Source organism: Neoarius graeffei, chromosome 25 (assembly GCF_027579695.1).
Source record: "Neoarius graeffei isolate fNeoGra1 chromosome 25, fNeoGra1.pri, whole genome shotgun sequence".
NCBI classification, from domain to species: Eukaryota; Metazoa; Chordata; class Actinopteri; order Siluriformes; family Ariidae; genus Neoarius; species Neoarius graeffei.
The window spans coordinates 38,162,079-38,187,896 of NC_083593.1; the positions used below are offsets into that span (position 1 = coordinate 38,162,079).

General features: G+C 41.1%; 1 protein-coding gene across 1 annotated transcript in view; it reads right to left on the reverse strand.

Annotated features, from left to right (window-relative positions):
• The window catches only part of LOC132873228 (roundabout homolog 2-like), a gene marked incomplete at its 5' end in the record, with an annotated part of 299,632 nt that overhangs the window by 77,769 nt on the left and 196,045 nt on the right, over window positions 1-25,818 (reverse strand). Inside the window, 5 exons of the mRNA XM_060908587.1 lie at window positions 536-707; window positions 2,374-2,498; window positions 7,146-7,282; window positions 23,705-23,843; window positions 23,983-24,103. Of these exons, the coding sequence (XP_060764570.1) occupies window positions 536-707; window positions 2,374-2,498; window positions 7,146-7,282; window positions 23,705-23,843; window positions 23,983-24,103 (694 nt within the window). The remainder of the gene's footprint in view (window positions 1-535; window positions 708-2,373; window positions 2,499-7,145; window positions 7,283-23,704; window positions 23,844-23,982; window positions 24,104-25,818) is intronic.

Below are 25,818 nucleotides of genomic sequence, written 5' to 3' on the forward strand. Positions count from 1 at the left end.
TTTATCTTTCAGGCCAAAAGAAAAGGTTGATGAGGATTTGTTAAGGATTTCTTCTGAAGTCATTCAGGAGCCGTACCCCAAAGTGGAATACTGTCTAAAACTGTTGTGTCTAGAATGAACTTCAGTTTGCTACATGCCCACAATATTGTGCTCAAAGTAAAACAAAGAATGAAAGGAAAATGCAGACATTGCTTTTATTCGTTTTTTTTTCTGAGACAAAAAAGCAGGTGCACTGCTGAATGTGTGTAGGGGCACTGTAGAGTGTGTGTTGAAATCTTTCAGGAATAGTCAACTACTGTTTGATGTTGACAGATTAAGGTGTAGAAATGCAGCAGTAACCAACAAGATCCAAATGTCACCTGCTATATATTACTGAAACATTACTGCTTAATTGTGTCTGCACTTTTCTAAAATCTGGATTTGAATGAATACATTATAGGCATGCATTATAATTAGGATTGTAGGAACTTTTGAAAAACTTGTAAAGTCATGGTGCAAATGTGTTCAGTTTGGGTTGAAAATTCAACACGCTCACCATCAGACACCTCCAGCTGGGCCTTGGCCAGTATGCTGCCAGCCACTGTGAGAGCCTGGCAGATGTAGTAGCCTGCGTCTGAGCGCTGGACCGAGACGATGCTCAGATCTCCATTTTGAGCCACTGAGAAGCGACTTCCTGCCTGAGCAGGTTGATTTGGAAAAAGCAGGTCCTGAGGAAAATGGAAAAAGCACATTTGATCTGAAATCTCAGCAGGGTAAACAAAGATGGATTGCTAAAAGAGCTTCCACAGAACAAAACAATGCAATTAGTATTCGATCGCTAGACTGGTAGCAGTGTGAAATTTCTTAATTCCTGAGAAATGACCAGCTTACAGGCCACACATCCTTCCCTAGATCTGACCAGCTTAAAGGCCACACATCCTTCCCTAGAACTGCCCAGCTTAGAGGCCATGCCTCCTTCCCTAGATCTGCCCAGCATAAAGGCCACATATCCTTCCCTAGATCTGCCAAGCTTAAAGGCCACACATCCTTCCCTAGATCTGACCAGCTTAAAAGCCACACATACTTCCCTAGACCTGACCAGCTTAAAGGCCACACATCCTTTCCTAGATCTGACCAGCTTAAAGGCCACACATCCTTCCCTAGATCTGACCAGCTTAAAGGTCACGCCTCCTTCCCTAGAACTGATCACCTTAGAGGCCACGCCTCCTTCCTTAGATCTGGCCAGCTTAAAGGCCACACCTTTATTTGAATGGACATGTTTAGTGGTCAAGCCCGTCTTTACTAGGACTGGGAGCCATGTAGACCACACCTCTTTACTTGGACTAACAGGCTTCCCAGAAGAGAGACGAGAAGAAGCCTTTATTTGTCACATGTACACTCAAGCACAGACTTAAGCATACGGTGAAATTTAACCTCTGCATTTAACCCATCTGAAGCAGTGAATACACACATGCACACACAAGTGAGCAATGAGTACACACACATACCCAGAGCACTGGGCAACTATGCTACAGCGCCCAGGGAGCAGTTGTGGGTTAGGTGCCCTTGCTCAAGGGCACTTCAGCCCAACCTCAGGCCATGGCTGCCCCATGTTAACCTAACTGCATGTCTTTAACACTTCCTCTCCTGATATTAACAGGCTTGGAGATCATAACCATCCATGGCTTAACTGGTTTAACATTTCTACATGCCGGTGGTTATTTTGTAATCCATGCTAGAAGTAAACTAGAAGTAAAATCCGACATGTGTACATGCTGGTGTTTAAAGGTGATGCAGTTGTTGCACATACAGAAGCACAGAGGCCTACAGTGGGTTCATGACTTCACGGAGAGGCTGTTCAGTAATTAATGTCTGAACTGAGTGGTGTTCAGCTGCCCGCCATGCCCTTGGGCACAAGCCAGTGAGCTGAGCCAGACTTCACCACCCACTCACAGCCTTGAGATCTCTTATCTCCCCTTGCCACTAATGAGGTTTTCCTTCATTCAAAGTCCTCAAATCCACCCAAGTGACGAGAGAGGAAGGGCATTAGCCAGATTCAATTACCCCTAATGACTCGAATTCAGTAAATTAATAAGTTTTGAGATGACAAACGACCCCTTCTGAGTTAAGTGACGGAGGACTGATGACCACTTCATTACTCTGAAGGTAAAATCTGACCATTCATTCAGCTAATTAATTGCTTAATTGAGCAAAATGCTTTGTTTCCATATCCAAAATAATCAGGGTAAGACCACTGCTAGCTAATTCGATTCATACAAACAGTGTATATCTCAGTCTTGTCTCTGAATGCAGATTTGCCAATCATTGCATAAACACCCACACACAAATACATAAATTTTACATGAATATGCAAGCTCTGTGGAGAACACTGACCCTGCTGCCCTCTCTCTGCCAGAACACGGCAGGCTGCGGGTTTCCCTTGGCCTCGCACGGGAAGGTAGCAGTGCGTCCCTGCATCACAATCTGGTCCCGGGGCCGCACAACAAACTGGGGTGCCTCTGAGGTGAAAGGTCAGAAAGGTATCATTGCAGACATGGAGACACAGGTGGTTATGTTTTCAGTGAAAGGAATGCAGGAGCATAGGTGATGTCATGTTTAATGCAAAAGCTGAGGTGTTGGGAAGCGTGCTCTCCTAATTAACATGCAGCATACACCGGTTTGAAAAGGTGCAAAACACAGTGTGTTTACTAATGCCTCCTGGGGTGAGGTGGAAAGTTCAGGCAAAAGATGGCTGAATTTCACATGATCTGTAATGCGGCAATGTTTAATCTGCATTTCCGTTGTCAAAACTCTACTTTTTGGAATCAAATAATAATTTGAGCCATGTTTTAGTTCAGATCACAAGGTAATCAGCTTGAAATAAGTCATCTTGTGAAGTAAAGCGTTCAATAATAGGCAAATGCATGCTGTTAGTGGGTGGTGTAGTGGTTAGCACTGTCGCCTCACAGCAAGAAGGTTCTGGGTTCGAGCCAGTGGAGTTTGCATGTTCTCCTTGTGTCTGTGTGGGTTTACTCCGGGTGCTCCGGTTTCCTCCACAGTCCAAAGACATCCAGGTCAGGCTAACTGGTGGCTCGAAAGTGACCATAGGTGTGAATGTGAGTGTGAATGGTTGTTTGTCTCTATGCGATGATCTGGCAACTTATCCAGGGTGTACCCTGCCCATAGTCAGCTGGGATAGGCTCCAGCTTGCCCGCGACCCTGCACAGGATAAGCGGTTATGGATAATGGATGGATGCTGTTAGTAGCATGGTATAGGTGGGTACTTACCAGGATGTGCTGGTGAATGAGCAATGAGAGCAGGAAAGGTGAGTGGATGGAGGGGTGATATTCTCAACAACAGACACAGGTACAACAACCAGAGAGGGGAAAAAAAGACATTCAGACATCGGGTACACAAATAAATTTAGGACAAAACCACAAAATCCACTGGGTGAAATGGATCTTCAATCTCATTGATTCTGAAGGGAGGGTAATAATGCAGCAGAGTGCCCTTAATGCAACATCCTGGAGATTTCCAAAATGGAAGCTGTGATGAGACAGCTACAAATATTCCTGAAGCCTAACTCTCAAATGACATATTGGTGCATCACATCTCACCATCTTTTCCCCTGTACCCCACCTCACCTTGCATCTAACGGTGTGCCAGAAATATTGTACTATATATTGCTTTGCAACAGACCGGAGTGTGAGACCGGGCTTTAAACTATCATTAAGTTCCTCATTTCTTGAACTTAGCAGGAGGTCAGTTTTGGCTGGCTGTGCCCTGCTTTTCCCCCTCTGTGTGTGTGTGTGTGTGTGTGTGTGTGTGTGTGTGTGTGTGTGTGTGTGTGTGTGTGTGTGTGTGTGTTTTGGGGGGAAGGAATACTGTGGAGGTTGTTGTTGTTGTTGGTGGTGGCAGGGGTTTACATGTATGTTTGTGTATCACAGGACTCCCACTGGTCAGGGAATGACACACAGAGGGAGATGGTCCTGACAGGCTCGGATCCAACAGGGAGAAATAAACTGGTCCGTAAACAGTATTGCCTCCTCCTAGGTGAGGCTTTGGTAATACTACACCGAAAAAGTGGGTTGAAAGCCTGCTCTTGGGAGAATAACAGCTTTTGAGCAAAACCACATATTCCCTTCTTTTTTCATGGTAAACTGGTCAAATTTATGAACGTGTACACATTTTCCATTCCAAACAAGTAGGCAGTGCAGGTCTATATTGTACCCCTGTTCGTTCATGCAGTTATCCAATCAGCTGATCACTGACCGATTGGTGAACCTGTGCCCACGGTAGCTTCAGATTCCTGTTCTTGGTTGACAGGAGTGGAACCCGATATGGTCTTTTGCTATTAGAGCTCATCCACTTCAAGGTTAGATGTATCATGCATTCTGAGATACTTTTCTGCTCACCACAGATGCAAAGAGTGGCTACACTAGACTCAAACCAGTCGGGCCATTCTCACCTGATCTCTCTAATCAACAAGGTGGTTCGAGCACCAGAACTACAAATCTCTGGATGTTTTTTTTTTCTTTTTCATACTATTCTATGTAAACTCTCAACAAGGATCTGAAATACTCAAACCAGCCCATCTGGCACCAACAACCATGTCACGTCAAAGTCACCGAGGTCACTTTTTCCCCTATTCTGATGTGAACATTAACTGAAGCTCTGAAGCTGTATGTGCCTGATCTTATGCATTGCATTTGGCTGATTGGATAATTGCCTTTACTGTAAGTGGCAGGTGAGTAGCTAGAAAAAAGCAGGGAAAAATATATCAATTTGCAGAATAGAACTTTAATTAAACTTCTGAACTTGTACAGTTCTTCAACCTCAGCTACATCATTCAAGTTCTGAAATGATATCAACCAGATGTCCTGTGGAACTTTCTGGAAAGTTTTCTATCTAATGGGACTGAGTAAGCAATCTAAATATATTTTTAAACAGCACTGTCTTTCTCAAATCAGGGAACTATTGTGTATAGTTGATCAGATTTACTTTAGTTTGGGAGTTTGTTTCAGTCAGTTCAGTGTAGCTGCGCGACCTTAAGCAGCATGTTGTTATCATGTTCATTATATATATATTTTTTCTTTTCTTTCATTTCCATTTCATAATAAAGTAGCACACGCAACAAAAAGCAGTAATATGCTGCCCTGTCGGCACAATAGTGGTGTAGTGGTTAGCATTGTCGCCTCACAGCAAGAAGGTCCTGGGTTCGAGCCCAGTGGCCAGCGAGGGCCTTTCTGTGTGGAGTTTGCATGTTCTCCCTGTGTCTGCGTGGGTTTTCTCTTCTTTTCGGTTTCCCCCAAAGACATGCAGGTTAGGTTAACTGGTGACTCTAAATTGACCGTAGGTGTGAATGTGAGTGTGAATGGTTGTTTGTGTCTATGTGTCAGCCCTGTGATGACCTGGCGACTTGTCCAGGGTGTACCCCGCCTCTCGCTCATAGTCAGCTGGGATAGGCTCTAGCTTACCTGCGACCCTGTAGGACAGGATAAGCGGCTACAGATAACGGATGGATGCTGCCCTGTGCACAGCATCCCAGCAAACACACATGTACATACGACGTAGTGGCTAGGTAGTGGTTTGGTAATGTCATGGAAATATGTCGTAGTTACGTACAGTAGTAGGCACGTCCTAATACAACGTTGTGCCAATATGTAACGACAACATAGTGGTAATACATAACGGACATGTTATCTGGTGACCATTCAGTGACGTACAGTATGTTCTACTACGTAGTCTACATGTTGTGTGTGTTTTCTATTTGATGATTGATGTATTAATAATTTGCTTTCGTACATTTTGTTGTATGTCTCTATGAATAGCATTAACAATGTTACTGTCCTCAGTGTTCGAACTATGCCGATATTTTCGGGGGGTCCCTTTTTTTCCCTGGGGGGTGCTTGCGCTTGTCTCGGAACGCGGATCTCCAAACACATGAGAAGCCTATCTTACGCACATATCACGCGGACTCCACACCTCCACACACGCATCGCATCTGAAGTCATAACTCATCAGGGGAAATCGCTTTAATGAGCTGATATCCTAGTAGTAGAGTAGCCAATCAGAGTGTGCGACTGCTCATATCCAGTGAATGTGAATAGAATAAATTCATTACACCTACAGTGAAGCGAACAACCAGGAAACTATGTAGTCATGGGAATGAGAACTGTTCGGTCTAGAACTGAAAATATCCTTCAATATACAATCAAATCAATTCCTGTAAAGTCTGTCGAACACTCGTACTGATTATAACAATGGCCTTTCATTGGTGGAAATAATAAGCTGGTTGACATAAATTACAACAAATGTGTTTTCTGTCTCCTCATGCACTTTTGTCTTCAGTAATGTGTGCGCACTCCAGGAGCGCACTTATTGCCTTCTCATCGTCTCCTCATCTCTATAATGGCAATAAATTCAGCAAGTCTGATATTTAATTAGTTTTGTCAGACATTATATTGATTCTGTTAATTATAGGATGTTCAGTGTGTAATGATGCATCAATTGTCTGATTCAAATGTATTAGCCTCCACCGAGTTGCTTGGTTTTTGTGGCTTGATTAGAACAATTTAGGGTACAGTATACAGAGTAGATTCACCAAACAGCATTGTACGACCTGAAACTGGACTTGAGTTCGGAAAATGCCATTTAGGCCTTGCTCTGTACTAATAGTGGGGATGGAGAGATGGAAACGCAATTTTGGATTAAAGTGAGTTAGATTTTGAATGTCACACCATGATTCGCCAAAATAGAGCAGGTGGTTGTATTTCTGATCAGAGCATAATTTAAAAAAAAAAAGTCTCAAATCACCATAGAAATGTTAAAAATGCAGGAATTTCTGTACATCAGGGCGATGAATCAGATTCTCCGATTTTGTCCCACTGTCCCAAAACATGCTACTGATCAGCTATTCTAAACTAGGTGTAAATGAGTGTGTGAATATGTTGCATTACAATCCAGGGGGTGTTCCCATGCACAGCGTTCCTGGGATAAGTTTTGGATCTAAGCAACCCTGACCATCCAAAGCATTCACTTAAGATGAATGAATGAATTTACAGTAACACACCACTAAGTCATACTTGCATCTGCACAAAAACAGAGCCGTATTTTATTCATACCATGCAGAAATGGCTGTGAAGACAACATGAAGATAACTCACCCCTGACCGTGAGCGTAGCCGATGCTTCCACTTTGCCCACCCGGTTCTCTGCAACACAAGTGAAGCTTCCTTGGTCCCCAGAAGACACTTTCTTAATCCTCAAGACAAAGTCGTCCTTTTCGTATTTCATCTCGTACCTGTGCGGAACAATGCAAGCAACCTTCAAACACATTTGCGTGCTCAAAGTTAACCGCTCTGATGTTAAAGCGCAGCGGGAGCTCAGTGCGGAGAGGGAAAAACAGCGATTAATACGAGAGAGTTTTAGAAAAAGTAAACAAAGAATAATGGGCTGGTGAAGCACTTTTTGGGGTGAACAAAAGGCATTTTTTGCAGCCCTTGAGAGAGTCCGCACTGAAGATGATTTGGTAAAGTGGAGAAAAAGGGTGTCAATTATGCAAGCATCAAAGCTACGGTGAAATGAAAAGGTGCTCTCAGTCGGAACCCTCACTGTTCTGCTATTTCAATATTTATGAAGAGAAACCCACTGTGTTTGGCATTGTCTGTGTGTATGTGTGTTTTATGTACTACTGAGGACCAAATGTCTCCACAAGGACAGTAAAATCTGACAATTTCAACCTTGTGGGGACATTTGGATGGTCCCCACAAGGAAATTGCTGTTGTGGTTTTTTTTAAACAAAAATTAAATAAATAAATAAATAAATAAAAGAGCGGTGGCACGGTGGTGTAGTGGTTAGCACTGTTGCCTCACAGCAAGAAGGTCCTGGGTTCAAGCCCAGTGGCCGACGAGGGCCTTTCTGTGTGGCATTTGCATGTACCCCCTGTGTCTGTGTGGGTTTCCTCTGGGTGCTCTGGTTTCCCCCACAGTCTAAAGACATGCAGGTTAGGCTAATTGTTGGCTCTAAGTTGACCGTGAGTGTGAATGGTTGTTTGTATGTGTCAGCCCTGCGATGACCTGGTGACTTGTCCAGGGTGTACCCCGCCTCTCGCCAATAATCAACTGGGATAGACTCCAGCTTGCCTGTGACCCTGCACAGGATAAGTGGCTACAGATAATGGATGGATAAATAAAAGAGCCAAAAATGTTCCTTTTCATTACTGAGGTTAGGGTTAGGTTTAGGTGCAGGCACAGCATTAATTAACTGCAACAAAAATTATGTCAGTGGAAGGTCCTCACAAGGATAGTGAGACAAACGTGTGTGTGTGTGTGTGTGTGTGTGTGTGTGTGTGTGTGTGTGTGTGTGTGTTCAACCAGAGAAAATTAGGGTCTGCTATATCTGGGGCAAACCTTTAAATGAAATCCTTCAGATTTCATTGCTGAATAACTATAAAGTGCATATCAAAGCATAACGACTACTGTACTCACTGAGTCCAGTTTAGAAGAGGATAGCAAACTCAATTACTTCTTCCTGTAACCCATCAAGCTAAATTACAGCACAAGAAACCACAGCCTGAGTGTTGCACTGTTTTAGTGCAGGCGAGAGACTTCATCTGCTTTTCATTCAGGACGACCAATATCATATTTGCAGGAAGTTCAAGACAAGTTTGAAAAACATGGTGGATTACTAAATGCTAAATTGCCCTGGATGGGTTGTCGTCAGCTGTCCATCGCTAGCGATGATGACTGCTTCATTAGGATACGCAGAAATGCAGAGTGACAGAGTTGCTCGTAGTGGTGGCACGAATAGCCTGGCCGAGCCGCCACGGAATGCCTGGCCTTGTGAGCTCTCATATACTATTCTCCTTTCCTAATGAAGTGCCTTGGACAATAAGGTAAGACAAATGATGTCATGTCCCCATTGCGTTGTCTCTCTGGACCTCCAGACCTGATGCCAATTGGTGTACAAATGTGCCACAGACCTGACGGGTATGGAAGTTGCCCTGCAGTGACAACTGACTTGCTGAGTGATGCCATCCATTGGCCATTTGAGTGGCTCTTCCGCATGCCATCTAGTGGTGTGCCATTGACCCTGTTGGGTTCATCTGCCACATTGCACCGAAAAGCACCCTGCTGCCAGCGCCTTATTGGTGATTTAACCCATAACTGGAACGCAGGCATGTGCTACCACTCTGTGTCAGCATCCGGAGCATTCATTCCCATGCCCCAGATGGGAATGAATGTCTGAATGTGTGTTCATGGTGTCCTGTGATGGACTGCCATCCCATTCAACATGTATATTCCCGCCTCATGCCCCGTGTACCCAGGAAAGGCCCCGGATCCACCTGTTATAACGCCTGGTACAACACAGTAAGTCTTTTGAACTATAACTGTGTCTACTTAAAGAAGAGATGAGTAAAATATCAAAAGCCTCAGCAGTGCATGGAACATAAGGTGTGTTTAGAAAAGCAGAAACGTTTGATGCACACCGTGGGAGTATCCTGATAATGGTTTCTGATTGGCCTGAGCCTCGCGGACATTTAAGTAACGTCCCGTATTTGACCTACATAGGTGTTTCCCTGGAGGGGAATTGTGGGTAAAGGAATGGAGGAGAGAGAAGAGAGGCTCGAGGGGTCTCCAACTAGGCTGTTATTTAGTGGATCGAGAGGTAAACAGAGGCCATGAGCTACACAGGAGACCACCACATACATGACTTAGCACTTCACACCACTCTCACACCTCAAGCAGCTGCCCCATCACTGCACACACACACACACACACACACACACACACACACACACCCTTGTTGTTTTCCAAAAATAAGTTGATTTTAGTCCTATAAATACAAAATACGCATAAAATAAGTAGATAATAATCATTATTACAGTTGTGGTCAGAAGTTTACATACAGTGACATGAATGTCATCTTGGATATGAATGTCATGGCAATAGTTGGACTTTCAGTAATTTATTTGAACTGTTCTTTTTCTGTGGCAGAATGTACAACATACATCTTTAATTAAAAAAAAACCCACTGGAATTTGGTGTACAAGTTTTAATTTTCTTTGGGTTTTCTGAAATCAACACAGGGTTAAAATTATACATACAGCACACCTAATATTTGGGTAAAATGTCTCTTCGCAAGATTCATCTTGACCATTTTTGTTTACCATGAACAAGCTTCTGGCAGAATTTAGCCTGGGCCTGCCCATCCTAAGTGTGACGCAACACGAGGGCCTGTTGCGAGCTTAGTCTGGCCAGGCAAGCTATCTACAGCTCTTCCAAGCTCCCGAAAAATCGGGAACCAATCAACTTTGAGCATCTCCAACGGCCCTGGGTAGAGGCGTGTTCAAGGCACTGACGTAGTAGAACTGCGACCAGAAGCCATAGATTGTTTACAGAATCTATGCCGGAAGCGCTTCATTCACGCTTCCGCATCTATTACGCATAGATGCTGTATTGAAAGCATTCAACGGGAAGTTCTCATTGAAAACGGAGCAAAGAGCAGCCCTGGAGGTATTTATTGAAAGGAAGGACGTTTTCGCCTTGCTCCCGACCGGCTTCGGTAAGAGTTTAATCTACCAGTTAGCCCCGTCGCATCGCATACGTCAGAGGAAAGAGTGATGTGATTGGTTTAAGCTTCGTCACAGCCTTTTCTGGCTTCGACCAGTAGCAAACTGAGGCATTTCAGGGAGGCGGGTCAACCACGGGCTCTGGGAAACGGTTGGGCTTAATATCTTGGCCAGACCAATAGCTCGGAGAGCTTTGAAGTCACGTTAGCCAGGATAGGCAGAATTCTGGTTGGATATTTCACGACTCTTCATTGTAGAATTGGCAGAGTTCAATTAATTTTTTTTTTTTTGGCATGGACTTGACTTATAAGCGCGGTCCATATATTTTCAACAGGGTTGAAGTCAGGACTTGTTTTAAGCTTAATGTTAGCCTGCTTTATCCTCCACAATCAGCTCTCCTGTTGTAACTCCCAAGTCGAGTTCAAGTTTCTGATGGTTTATGCTGAAGAATTCTGAGGTAGTCCTCCTTCTTCATTATTCCCTCCACTTTGTGCAATGAACCAGTTCCACTGGCAGCAACACAGCCCCAGAGCATGATGATCCTACCACCACCACCACCAGCTTTCACAGTGTTCCTCTGTACATCGTGGTCATTGTGGACAAACAACTGAATCTTTGTCTCATCTGACCATCCAGCTTTCCTCCAGAAGGCTTTTTCTTTGACTGTGTGGTCAGTTTCAAACTCTAGTTAAGCTTGAAGGTATCAATTTTAGAGCAGGGGGTTATTTCTTGGATAGCAGCCTCTTAGTCCATGGTGATCTGAATTGTAGACAGTGATCCATCAGCTTCCAGTTCATGGCAGGGCTGTGCCATGGTGGTTCCCAAGTTGTTCCTGACCATCCAAACCAATTTCCTTTCAGCTGAGGGTGACAGTTTGGGTTTTCTTGAAGCAAAGTGGCTTGGCAAAGTGACTATACCTCACCATAACTTGGATACAATTGTTTGAACTGATCTTGGAATGTGCAGTTGTTTAGAAATGGCTCTGAGAGACATTCCTGAGTTGTGTATATCTGCAATCCTCTTTCTCAGATCTGCACTGAGCTCCTTGGACTTTCCCATTTTACTGTGTGTTGGTCAATCCAATGAGTGCTGTAAACAAACCCTTTTTATGAAGGCACAGAGAAGCTACCAGCTGTAGTCAATCATGATCACTAACAGGAAATTAAGAGACCTTAGCTTTGGCAAGATAAGAGACATTTTGGAAGTTTCAGCACCTCTGAATTAATAATCTAAGTGAGCGTATGTAAATGTTTGACCCTGTATGTATAATTTTGACCCTGTATTGATTTCAGAAAACCCAAAGAAAATTAAAACTTATGCACCAAATTTTAGTGTTTTTTTAATTAAAGATGTATGCTGTACAGTCATTCTGCTACAGAAAAAGAACAGTTCAAAGAAATTACTGAAAGCCCAAATATTGCCATGACATTCATGTCACTGTATGTAAATTTCTGACCATAACTGTATATACCACAAGCTAAAATCGTGTGCTCTGATTGGTCCCTTGTCAGGCAGAACTTTCCTATAATGCCCGTGGGAAGAGGTGGACAGTCACAAAGTACATTTACTTGAGCACTGTACTTAATTACACTTTTTGAGTATCTGTACTTTATTTGAATTTTTTTTTTGGGGGGGGGAAACTTATTACTTTAACTTCACTACATTTGAAAGACAAATATTATACTTTTCACTCCACTAAATTTCTATCATGGTCCTCGTTACTCATTACCATGAAGCAGCTTTGAAAGTGGATGTTTTTTTTCTTTTCTTTCATAAATCGTGATTGGTTTTTTTTTCGCAAGTGGCACTGAGACAGTCTTTCAGTAATCACTAGGGTCACGTCACATCCACAGACTATATAAAATCAAGTTCAATGATTTCTCCGCAGCATTATTTGGATACAGTCAGTTGATGGCAGAATGGAAGGAAGCGGTTCTTCTGGGGAATGCACGCACCCACGGCCATACCTGGAACCCATGTTTCAGTTTTCTGAAAGGATTAAAGATTTGTTTCATTTTAAATGTTTGCTTTGTTTGCCTAAAACGAACCACATCACAGCCTACAAAAACTCGCCGTCCAACCTGCGGAAGCATATTGAGGTATGGAAACATTTTATTCCAAGAGAAAGCTTGCAATGAAGTTGTCTGTGCTTTTAAAGCAAGTGATAACATTGCAATAGCTATGCAGTCTGGTTAGTCAACTGACTTTCTATGGATTTGCCCGCCAAGTTGCCATCGCCTTGTCCACGGCTAATGTTAACATATAGCTAGTTTTGTTTTTATGTCAGATGATGGTCTTGCATTTTTTTTGTCTTGCTTAAAGCAGTGTTGCTGGTGGGCAGTTATTAAGTTAGAGGTGTGGACCTGGGATTTAAGCAAGTTGGATTGTCATTTTTATTTTCTGAGCAAGCTGCATTCACAGCTATTCCACTGTCCTCCTGATTAACATACACATACATGTGTGCACACACTGCCAGAGCTGGGTCAGAACACTACCATGCTGCTTTGTGGAGGTGGGTAGGAGTGTTAAAATTTTAAATAATAATAATAATAATAATAATAATAATAATAACAATGGCTCTTTTTTTTGTCAATTCAGTTGTATTTCATTTTGTAACATTCTACCAGGTGTTTATTCTACAGGTTCTACAAGCTGGTCAGGAAGTCCAGTCGGTTGCTTCAGAGGCATTAGGTTTTGTAAGCATTGTGGCAATAATACAACAACGTGTTGACAGAAAATGTACTTTTAATACTTAAGTATTTTTAAAAGTAAGCACTTCAGTACTTTAACGTAAGTAAAATTTTGACTGTACAACTTTCACTTGTATCAGCATAACATTTGACCAATGGGATCTGTACTTTGACTTAAGTTATGAGGTTGGGTACTTTGTCCACCTCTGCGTGTGGGCAATTCTGGACTTTCTTTCCAAGGCGCCGGCTTTCAATGTTAAAAACAAACAAAAACAAAAGCAAAATGAGAAAAAAGATTCACTGGAAACCAAAACAGAATCAAAAATGGCCGAAATACAAAAAACAAACAAGAGTCACTGAGTTATTCAAGAAATGAACAATGAAGAGCATTCAGAAACCGCTAACAGAAATTCAGTTTTGAAACTGCTAGCCGTTTATTCTGCATGTGGGACTCAACTACATTACAAATATGACGTGACTGAAAGCACGTCAGAAATTAAAAAGCCATATAATAAACTCCCTATTAAAGGTAGACTGCCTTTCAAATTTTTCAAGTTTAGGTCATAAAAAGAATTTTCCCTGACATCCAATTATTTTTGTTTAGTGGACTGAAAGCTACTGAATTTGAATCAGACTTCCAATTTTCTTATTTTTTTTTTATTAAAATAGAACAGTTAATTAATTTAGGGCCACATGGCCCTAAATTCTCTGCTATTTTTTCTTGCTTCAGCATGACCCAATTCAAGATACTACGTCATGCTTCACGTGTTGGACTTTCCCTGTTCGTGCAAGGCGTTGTGGGATACAAATTTGACACAGGAGAGGAAAATGGAGGACGTGAGCGTGCGAATGAAACTGGAAAGACTGATTACAGTAACGGAAAGTGAGAAGAAAAGACGTTATGTCGCGAAGGAAAGGAAACGCAGGGCCAAACTAATAAATATTGGCGGTCAGCGAGCACCTCGGTGTGATCAGCTGTTCGTTTAGCGACAAGATGATGTAACTGTCAGTGCACGGTCAAAGGTAAACCTGCACATGCGCACACAGACTTCCTCTGTCCACTTGACTGTGCGAAGCGAGCGATTTCATACACATTATTTGCTAGGGAATCCCTTCAAATTAAATAACTTCCCAGCCACAGAATGGCCTGGTTTTTTTTTTTTAGATATTACAGAAATAAACATATATCACAATGATCAAATTTCAGAGGGAACTAAATTTCACGGGGCGGCACGGTGGTGTAGAGGTTAGTGCTGTCGCCTCACAGCAAGAAGGTCCTGGGTTCGAGCCCCGGGGCCGGCGAGGGCCTTTCTGTGTGGAGTTTGCATGTTCTCCCCGTGTCCGCGTGGGTTTCCTCCGGGTGCTCCGGTTTCCCCCACAGTCCAAAGACACGCAGGTTAGGTTAACTGGTGACTCTAAATTGACCGTAGGTGTGAATGTGAGTGTAAATGGGTGTCTATGTGTCAGCCCTGTGATGACCTGGCGACTTGTCCATGGTGTACCCCGCCTTTCGCCCGTAGTCAGCTGGGATAGGCTCCAGCTTGCCTGCGACCCTGTAGAAGGATAAAGCGGCTAGAGATGATGAGATGAGATAAGATGAACTAAATTTCACCAATTTTATGCAATCGAAAGGCTGTCTACTTTTAACCTTGCTTGCTCGGTCTTTAAGGGAAAATGTCAGACCTCTGTCTGATATTTTCCCGTAAAGAACTCATGCTCAGTTAAAAAGTCGTTGATAATGTATCATTTTAAATAAACAAGATCAAGAAAAAATTAGAAAAAATATAAATTACGATTCATAAAATGTGATAATTAATACATATAAATTGAAAGTAGAATAATGTCAGTGTAGATGCACATTTTGGCCAGTATATCTTGTAATTTTATGTTACAAAGGCAACTATAGAAGCCTAATTCATTGTAGCTCCACATCGCAGCTCCTCAGCAATAAGCACACTGTTCTGATCAAATCTATCATTAAACACTGTACTGTTGAGGCTTACAAGGAAGATTTTTCTCACTGATTTGGCTGGTTGTAAAACATACTGATGGAGGACTAATGGAATACGAGTTGATTTCATTCTGCCACGCAGGACGGCCGTCTTTCTTCGTTAATGTAATGTAATGAGATGGAAATCGGAGGTCGGAGTCCAGATTGATGAGCTGAATGTGCAGCAAACACTGTAGTGCTGTGCCAATTTACTGCAGAGGCACCGTGAGCACTTGGCAATTATGAATTCGTACAAAGAACAGTTCGAGTCGACTGCTGTGCGCTTTTGGAGGGAAGCTGCTGCGAGCGGTGGACGCATGATCAGGAGATGTCCTCCATCGTTCATCTAGCTGCAGCCTTTGTTCTGTGGAGAGTATTGAACAGTGTGTGGGGGTTGAAATGTACAAAGGAAAACACGTGAGAGGCAAAGCGTTCTGCCAAATACTGTAACTATTCTGGCTGCTTATATTTCTTTTGGGTTTGGGTACTTCCTGTTTTGTTTTAATTTTAAATTCAGATACTATTAATAGTTTCATTTTACACAATTACTGCTTTTCCTGATCATCTTGACAAACACATTTCTTAGATGTTGGTATCTGGGTATCAAGACATGTATTTTTTCATGCCCTTTTTTCCACACCCACCCACACACACTCCTAAACCCATACATAACTTACCAGAATCAAGCCACTGTTTCATAATATTTGTGTTTAAGAGCAAAATCATCTACATTCACATGTTTAGGATGTTCTGTTTTTAGTTTCCTAAAGCCTAGGTCACAACCGGACGTACGATTTTTTGGCCGTGCGATTTTTGGCGTTTCCCAAATCGCTGCGTTTTTTTTGTTCGTGGAGAAAGACGCACGTTGGCCGTAAGTTTGTCTTGCAACCTGAAAAAAACGTAAGCGCCTGTAGAGTTTGTTTGACATGACAAAGAACCTCTGCGACCAGTCTACATCTCGAAAATCAGCACGTAACACGCGCACCCTCCATGCATTTCTTGTGTTTTTTGCACGTAGACCGGCCGTAGGAGCATGTACGGTTGGTTGTGACCGAGGCTTAACAACCATTCTACAGTCAAAGTCACACTGAGCTTTCTTTCTTTTTTTTTTTTGTCCATTATGATACTTGATGTGAACATTAACTGCATGATTTTATGCTCTGCATTACCAAAACTTGATTGGCTTATTGGGTAAGTGCATTAAAGGGGAACTGAAGTCATTTTTAAACTTGCTTTATTTCTTAATTAACGTGTTATTCAATTACGTTTTCGGTTTTAGTAACCTTATATCGTGACTCATATTGGCAACTAATTGCAATTAAATATTATACTTAACGGCCTATTTGGTTTTTAGCCATGTTGAATTTAGTTCGTTTGGTCCACGACAGGCATCACTTATCCACGCGATCTTCACGAGACTTGTGCGAGACTTCGAAACGTGAAGTGTCAGCCAGGTGTCAGTGCTGCCATTTTGAAAACTGTTTTTCAAACTAAATATTACACAAAAACGAGTTTAAATGACGATTACTGCCTACTTTTTTCAAACTTTCCTGATTGCTATCAAAACAAACAAAACTTCCGGCTTGATTACATCAGCATTCGAAAGAGGGCACGCGCGTTTTTTGACAACATTGGCAGATGTTGGTCACTTTGAGTTCCGCTGTACGTTTTACTTCCGTCCTACGATGTCTCGCACAGGTCTCAACGAATCTCGTTTACGGCCATTGCTTTGACATGTGGACTGATAAATTACATAGCAGATTTCAAACACTCATAACTTGCTATAGCAGGGACAAAATAGCTATCAAAAATGCATTCCTATATTTAATAAAATTAAATAAATATAATTTTGATAATAAAAAATTTGTCTTCAGTTCTCCTTTAATGAGTAGCTATGTGTATAATAACATGGATCCTGTATAATCCTGGATATATAGAATTATATAATAGTAATCAAATATATAATGCACTAACAGGCTCCAGTTGAAGCCCTAAAAAAATCATACTATGCCAGTTACCGAAGAGAATCCATAATTACCGGTGCCTCTCACTGCATGGTATATTTGATTTTATTCTATCCACATTCACTGGATATGAGCAATCGCGTCCTCTGATTGGCTACTCTACTACTAGGCTATCAGCTCATATCCTTGACTTACAAGTGACGTCAAAGCAAAATAGAAACCCGGATGTCAGCCATGTTGGTGGATATACAAATGCAGGGTCAAGTGACATTCCATACAAAACATAGTCACGTGTGCGCAACTCTCTTTGTTTGTCCACTGCTTTAAGCGTTCTTTTAGCTATGCCATATCCTTGTGCTGTATATGGTTGTGGTCACAACAGTACTTGTGACCGTGGCACATTCTAATTTTTTAGAATTCCATCCATGGCTCAGAAAGAGGGCGAGGAAACTCTGAGGCTTAGTACGGAGAGGAGACGAGCACAGCTGAACAACATCGGCAGGGCCGATCTAACAGAAGCTAAAACCAAAACAGCTTGTGTTTGCAGTAATCATTTTATCTCCGGTGAGATTCAAAAGCCTTCTCGATCATATCATGGAAGAATTTTATTTTGTGTTGCTAGAATTTTGCGATAAAATGAGCATTCTCTTGTCGTTGTTATAATTTTAACACATGTATTACCATTTCACTTCTAGGAGCGCCAGCAAAATGATATGATAGAAACAATCCAGACTGGGCACCCACTCAGAAAATGGGCTATGTTTCGTCCAAAGTTGGACTTGATTCTTCGGCAGCCAATCTAGATCGAACGCGATATCTGGGTACTCGATGGTCGGTAGAAACGTCTTCAAAAAATCTGACTTTTTAAAATAATATGGGTCAAAACCACACATATCTATCTTTGCTCGACCGTTCAAATCATGGTCATACTGAGAAAATTCAGCATTGTTTCACCTAATATCAGACGAGGTACTTCAGATTATCAACACCTCCTTACGAACTGGCATGTTTCCCTCATCTCTGAAAAAAGCGGTTGTAAAACCCCTACTGAAAAAGAATAACCTGGATGTCTCAGTACTCAACAACTACAGGCCCATATCCAATTTGCCATTCGTTGGTAAAATAATTGAAAAAATTGTTTTTAATCAATTAACTGCCTTCCTGACATTAAACGGATGTTTTGATAAGTTTCAGTCAGGTTTTCGTGCCAATCATAGCACTGAAACAGCTCTTACTAAAGTCATGAATGACCTACATCTTAATTCTGATGCTGGTAAAACATCAGTCTTGGTGCTTTTAGACTTAAGTGCTGCATTTGACACGGTAGATCATTCCATACTGTTACATCGACTGGAGCATTGGGTTGGATTTACTGGTATAGTAATCAACTGGTTAAAATCTTACCTACAACAAAGATTTTTTTATGTGGCCATTGGAGGCCACAGTTCATCACCCGTGTCCTTGAACTGTGGGGTTCCCCAGGGCTCAATCCTGGGACCATTACTATTCAACCTTTATATGCTCCCACTTGGACAAATTATTAAGAATAACTCAATAAACTTCCATAGCTATGCAGATGACACTCAGCTTTACTTAGCTATGTCACCTAATGACTATGCCCCTTTTGAGTCTCTTCATAGATGCATTGACCAAATTAACAAATGGATGTCTCACAATTTTCTTCAGCTGAACGCAGATAAAACTGAAGCAATTATATTTGGCAAAAAGGAGGAAAGGCTTAGGATTGCCACTGTTCTTGAAACTAAGGGGCTTAAAGCAAAGGATACTGTAAAAAACCTTGGTGTCCTTATTGACAGCGAACTTAACTTCAACAGTCATATGAAAGTGGTAAAAAAGTCTGCATTCTATCACCTAAAAAACATTTCTAAACTCAGGGGTCTCATGTCAAAACATGATTTAGAAAAACTTATTCATGCTTTCATCTCCAGTAGGGTTGATTACTGCAATAGCCTTTTCACAGGTCTTCCAAAAAAGACCATCAAAGAGCTTCAACTAATCCAAAATGCAGCAGCAAGGGTTCTTACAAGAACAAAAAGGGTAGTTCATATCACTCCAATCCTAAGGTCTCTGCACTGGCTCCCAGTGAGCTATAGAATTGACTTTAAAGCACTACTTCTTCTATTTAAAACATTAAATGGGATGGGACCCAGCTACCTACTGGATATGTTTCAATTATATGCACCAACTAGGTCTCTAAGATCACAGGAGAAAAACTTGCTAGTAATACCAGCTGTCAAAACGAAGTGTGGTGAAGCAGCCTTTAGTTGCTATGCTGCTAAGCTTTGGAACCAACTTCCAGATGATATCAAAAATGCTCCTACTGTTGTTAGTTTTAAATCCAGGCTCAAGACAAAGCTGTTTTCAGATGCTTTCACTTGATTAATTTTTACCTAAGTAATTAATTTCATTTAACATAATTTCTTTTAATTTTGATTTTAATGATTTTACTTTCTTTATTTTAATTTCTTTTTAATCTTGGATTTTAATGATTTTACTTTTACTTTCATTCTTTGTTACTGTGATCCTCGTAGATTTTGTCTGCGGGACGATTTTTGGTGATCCTCGTAGATTTTGTCTGCGGAACGATTTTATTTGGTGATCCTCGTAGATTGTGTCTGCGGGACGATTTTTGGTGATCCTCGTGGAAGAGCCACAGGAAGAGCGCGCTTTATGTGATCCTCGTAGATTTTGTCTGCGGGACGATTTTTGGTGATCCTCGTAGATTTTGTCTGCGGGACGATTGGTGATCCTCGTGGAAGAGCCACGGGAAGAGCGCGCTTTATGAGTTAAACCCATAATAATAATTAATCTCGAGGCTGATTCCTTTTTTGAACTTTTATTTCATTTTATTATTTTATTTCTACTATTGTTTAATTCTTCCCCAATTATTTTATGTAATTTTATTTTCTATTGTTTACTGTTCTGCTTTTACTTCTGTAAAGCACATTGAACTGCCACTGTGTATGAAATGTGCTATATAAATAAACTTGCCTTGCCTTGTTTACAGACACACTTTCGGCATATCCACCATCATGGCGGACGCTCATGACGTAGCACATTTTGATCACGTGGTTGCAAGTCATCTATACCATGAGTAGAGAAAAACAAAATGGCGGAGCGTGTTGCTGAACCAACCAAGGACGAAATAAAAACTCTACTCGAAAACAAAGCCCCAAAAAAAGACAAAAAAGCAACAAAACATGGAATAAAAATATTTGATGGTAAGAACGTAGCTTTTTTATTTTTCAAGAATTATTATCATAGCATCGCTCGTTATTTTGCCAGTTTGTTTACATTCTCAGCAGAAATAATTTTGTTGCATGTTTTGTGTAAAGTTTTTATTTATCAAATTTGCAAAAAATAAAAATAAAAATGCTCTTTTCATTCTGCATGTTATAGTACGGGTTTATGCCAAGGAAGAGCACGTCGGGTGCAATTTTTACTTTAAGAATGTTAATGGAGAAGTACAAAGAAGGTCAAAGAAAGCTACATTGTGTGTTTGTAGACCTGGAGAAGGCATATGATAGAGTGCCGAGAGATGAGTTATGGTATTGTATGAGAAAGAGTGGAGTGAATGAGAAGTATATCAGAGTGGTACAAGACATGTATGAGAACAGTGAAACAGCAGTGAGGTGTGCAGTTGGAAGAAGTGAATGGTTCAAGGTGAAGGTGGGACTCCATCAAGGATCTGCTTTGAGTCCTTTCTTGTTTGCCATAGTGATGGATAGCGTGACGGACGAAGTGAGGCAAGAGTCACCATGGAACATGATGTTTGCGGATGATATTGTGATATGTGGTGAAAGTATAAAGGAGGTTGAGCTGGGTTTGGAGAGATGGAAGTATGCATTGGAACGAAGAGGAATGAAGGTGAGCAGGAGCAAAACAGAATACATGTGCATCAATGAGAATGGGGATGAGAGTGTAGTGAAGATGCAAGGAGTAGATGTAAAGAAAGTTGGGGAATTCAAGTACCTGGGGTCAACTGTGCAGGAAAATGGGGGCTGTGATAGTGAGATGAGAAAGAGAGTGCAGGCAGGGTGGAGCAGTTGGAGAAGGATTTCAGGAGTCATTTGTGATAGGAAAGTCCCAGCAAACATGAAAGGTAAGATGTATAAGACAGTAGTGAGACCAGCTGTGATGTATGGATTGGAGACCGTACCCTTAACGAAGAGACAGGAGGCAAAGTTGGAGGTGGTGGAGTTCAGGATGTTAAGGTTTGCGATGGGAGGTTGGACAGGATAAGGAACGAGCACATCAGAGGGACAGCACATGTGGAGAGCTTGGGAATTAAGCTCAGAGAGATGAGACTGAGATGGTATGGGCACATCCTGAGAAGAGATGCAGAGCATGTGGGAAGGAGAATGTTGAGGATGGAGCTGCCAGGCAAACAAAAATGAGGAAGGCCAAAGAGGAGATACATGAATGTGGTGAGGGAGGACATGAAAGTGGCAGGTGTGGTAGAGAAGGATGCAGAAGACAGGGAGCAATGGAGATGAAAGATCCACTGTGGCGACCCCTAATCGGGAGCAGCCAAAAGAAGAAGAAGAAAAATAAAAATGCTCTATTTCTCAACATCCAGTGAATGTGGATAGAATAAAACAGTTATTCCACTCAATCTCTTCGTACAGGGCTTATAGCCGTCGAGGCGCAGCTCATGTACGACTCGATTTTGTGGAATAACTGTTAAATATCCCTCATCAAAAATTCCAAACTAAAAGTGTTAACAACAAAGAATTAAAAATAAACCTGAAAAAAATATATATTAGAGGTCTAACTTTGCCTCGTGAGGTATGATCATGATACATAGATCTACACACACAGATATGCTCGTGGAGCTAAAGCTGTGACTCGAGTCGGCCGTATAGCTTGAAATTGTGACGTCAGTTTATGGTTTATCCAGGATATACCATGACTGACTCACACCATATCCATTTTTTAAAATGTTTGACATCACGAGATACGGGCGGCACGGTGGTGTAGTGGTTAGCGCTGTCGCCTCACAGCAAGAAGGTCCTGGGTTCGAGCCCCGTGGCCGGCGAGGGCCTTTCTGTGCGGAGTTTGCATGTTCTCCCCGTGTCCGCGTGGGTTTCCTCCGGGTGCTCCGGTTTCCCCCACAGTCCAAAGACATGCAGGTTAGGTTAACTGGTGACTCTAAATTGACCGTAGGTGTGAATGTGAGTGTGAATGGTTGTCTGTGTCTATGTGTCAGCCCTGTGATGACCTGGCGACTTGTCCAGGGTGTACCCCGCCTTTCGCCCGTAGTCAGCTGGGATAGGCTCCAGCTTGCCTGCGACCCTGTAGAAGGATAAAGCGGCTAGAGATAATGAGATGAGATGAGATGAGATCACGAGATACATTGCATAATCAATGGTGGAACTATTTTACGTCACGTGAGCCATCCTTGACCAATCCCTGCAAGGGAATTTTTTGATGAGGGATATAATACTGAATAAACCTGTGCATAGGCTTTATGCATGAAGACATTTTAACTTCATCTCATCTCATTATCTCTAGCCGCTTTATCCTGTTCTACAGGGTCACAGGCAAGCTGGAGCCTATCCCAGCTGACTACGGGCGAAAGGCGGGGTACACCCTGGACAAGTCACCAGGTCATCACAGGGCTGACACATAGACACAGACAACCATTCACACTCTCATTCACACCTACGGTCAATTTAGAGTCACCAGTTAACCTAACCTGCATGTCTTTGGACTGTGGGGGAAACCGGAGCACCCGGAGGAAACCCACGCAGACACGGGGAGAACATGCAAACTCCGCACAGAAAGGCCCTCGCCGGCCACGGGGCTCGAACCCGGACCTTCTTGCTGTGAGGTGACAGCACTAACCACTACACCACTGTGCCGCCACATTTTAACTTATATATAAAAAATTTTTTTAAAAGAAATCTAAAAACTTGCTTAAAAAATCTGAGTCATTATAATAATATTATAAAACTGATACTGTCTCTGTGATTTGTCATATTTCATGTTCCATGTTTAAAGAAATACTAACACTACTGCTAATGTTCGGTTCGCTCTGTATGTGGTAGTATAAAATTATATCTTCATTAATAACTGAATACATTTGAATAGTAAGTCTTTTTAAGCGATGAGGATTCGAATGCAATTTTTAATGCATGTGACAGCTCTAATCTCTAACACACAACACTAACAGTCTCCGCAGTTACACTGCTGACATTTCTTTCAGTAATCCTGATATGTATTCATCTCTTGCTTTGTGCTCCTGCCAAAACAGTACAGTTAAAAAAAAAAAAACAACACATCAGCCGCTTAAGATGCACAGTGTAACACCACCACAGCACTGAGCACTGATTTGCATTCTGATCTCAAGCTTAGCATCTTAATCTGTATGTGTCACTGAGTTGCACAACAGTGCTACACCAGGGGCATTGTGCCCGAGGAATTAAAAGCAGCACGAGGAAGATTAGTGTGAAAGGCGAGAGGTTGTGTTGAGTATTCCCTGACCTGGTGCGGGGAATCTCGGCCTCGTCCTTCCTCCAGCGCAGTGACGGAGGGGGATCTCCCTGCACCTGGCATCTGAACTCTATGCTCTCGTCCACTAGCGCCACCTGGTTCACAGGCCTGCGCACGAACGTCGGCCGCTCTACAATACACACAGAAATGCACACACAGATATACACATGCACACATGGAAAAAAAAATCATACCTGATAAATCACCCCAAAATATACAAAAATAACATCAATTTACAAACGTTTTAAATTACCAACAAGGTCGCTTACCAAACACAGAGAGTTGAGCCATTTCGCTCTCCCTCTCTCCCACCATGTTGGTTGCCACACACACGTACATCCCTCCATCACTCTTTCGGGTGTTGGAGATGGTCAGCTTCCCACCTCGAATCTGAACAGAGGCCAATAGATCGATTATGTGTCATACTTCTTGACAAAAAAATGTGTGATTTGTTAAGATATGAATCTTCCATGAATTCCATATTTTTACATTTCGTGAAGAATTCTTTCAAAGTTCTGAATTTCAAATATAACCTAAGGGGTATATAAAGAATAAAGCTGCATAATGAATCATATTTTAATCACTCTTGAGATTTTTTGGCTTACTATGCATACATTAAACTATTGAGATACTGGTTCAAAACTTGTGTTTTAAACTCCTAATAAGAAGTGAGAGGCAGCCATACCTCAATGGTAGTGAGGTCGTGCTGCCTCTAAAGTTTTCTATGAGAGCTAAAGGCCAATCAGAATCAACCTTAACTCTAAACGATGAGTTGGCTATTAACCAATGACAGGTGCCTATAAGGACTCACTTACTTACTTACTTAAACTCAGTGATTTAGTTTTTACTCATGAGCATGTTTACTTATGTACAGTACTACTTACTAACTTATTTACTTGCTTATTTACTTACTTATTACCAACCTGCTTACTTATTTACTTACATTCTTACTTACTTATTTATTTGTTTACTTACTGGCACACTGTACTTGTTTACTTACTTACCTACTTACTTAATTGTTTACCAATGTACTTACCTACTTGCGTATTTACTTACTAATTTACCCACAGATTTATTTATTAAATCTTATTTACTTACTTATTACTTACCTACTTACTTATTCACTGACTTTCTCACTCACTCACTCACTCACTTACTTACTTGTTTATATACTTTTCCTCAGTGATTTACTTTTTACTCATGAACATGTTTACTTATGTATAGTGGTACTTACATACTAACTTGTTTATTTACTTATTTGCTTACTTACTTACTTACTTACTTATCAACATACTGGTTTACTTACTTACTTAATTGTTTGCCAATATACTTACCTACTTACTTATTTACATACTTACTAATTTACTCATTGATGTATTTATTAACTTGTGTATTTACTTAGCTACATGTTTACTAACTTACATAAATACTTGTTTACGTACTTATTGACTTACTTATGACTAAGTAAGTAAGTAAACTTACTTCTTTACTTAAATTCATGTACTTACTCATTGATATATTTATTTACTTACTTACTCATTTATCTATATACTTACCATTCTTACTAATTTACTTACTTATTTACTTAGTTATTATTGACCTGCTTACTTATTTACTTACTTTCTTATTTACTTACTTATTTGTTTACTTATCAACATACTTGTTTACTTACTTACCTACTTACTTAATTGTTTACCAATATACTTACCTACTTATGTGTTTACTTACTTAATAATTTACTCACAGATTTTATTTATTAACTTACTTGTGTATTTACTTAATGACAATATTTGCATACTTATTTACTAACTTACATAAATACTTATGTACCTATTTACTTACTTATTACTTACCTACTTACTTATTTACTTACTCACTAATAAAGTATATTTACTTTCTTACTTACTTACTTGTTTATCTATACACTTACCATTCTTACTAATTTACTCACCGATTTACTTTTTACTTATTAACTTGTTGACTTATGTACAGTACTTACACACTTGTTTACTTACTTATTTACTTAGTTATTGCTGACCTGCTTACTTACTTACTGACATTCTTTCTTGCTTACTTAGATACTTGTTTACTCATCTACATACTTG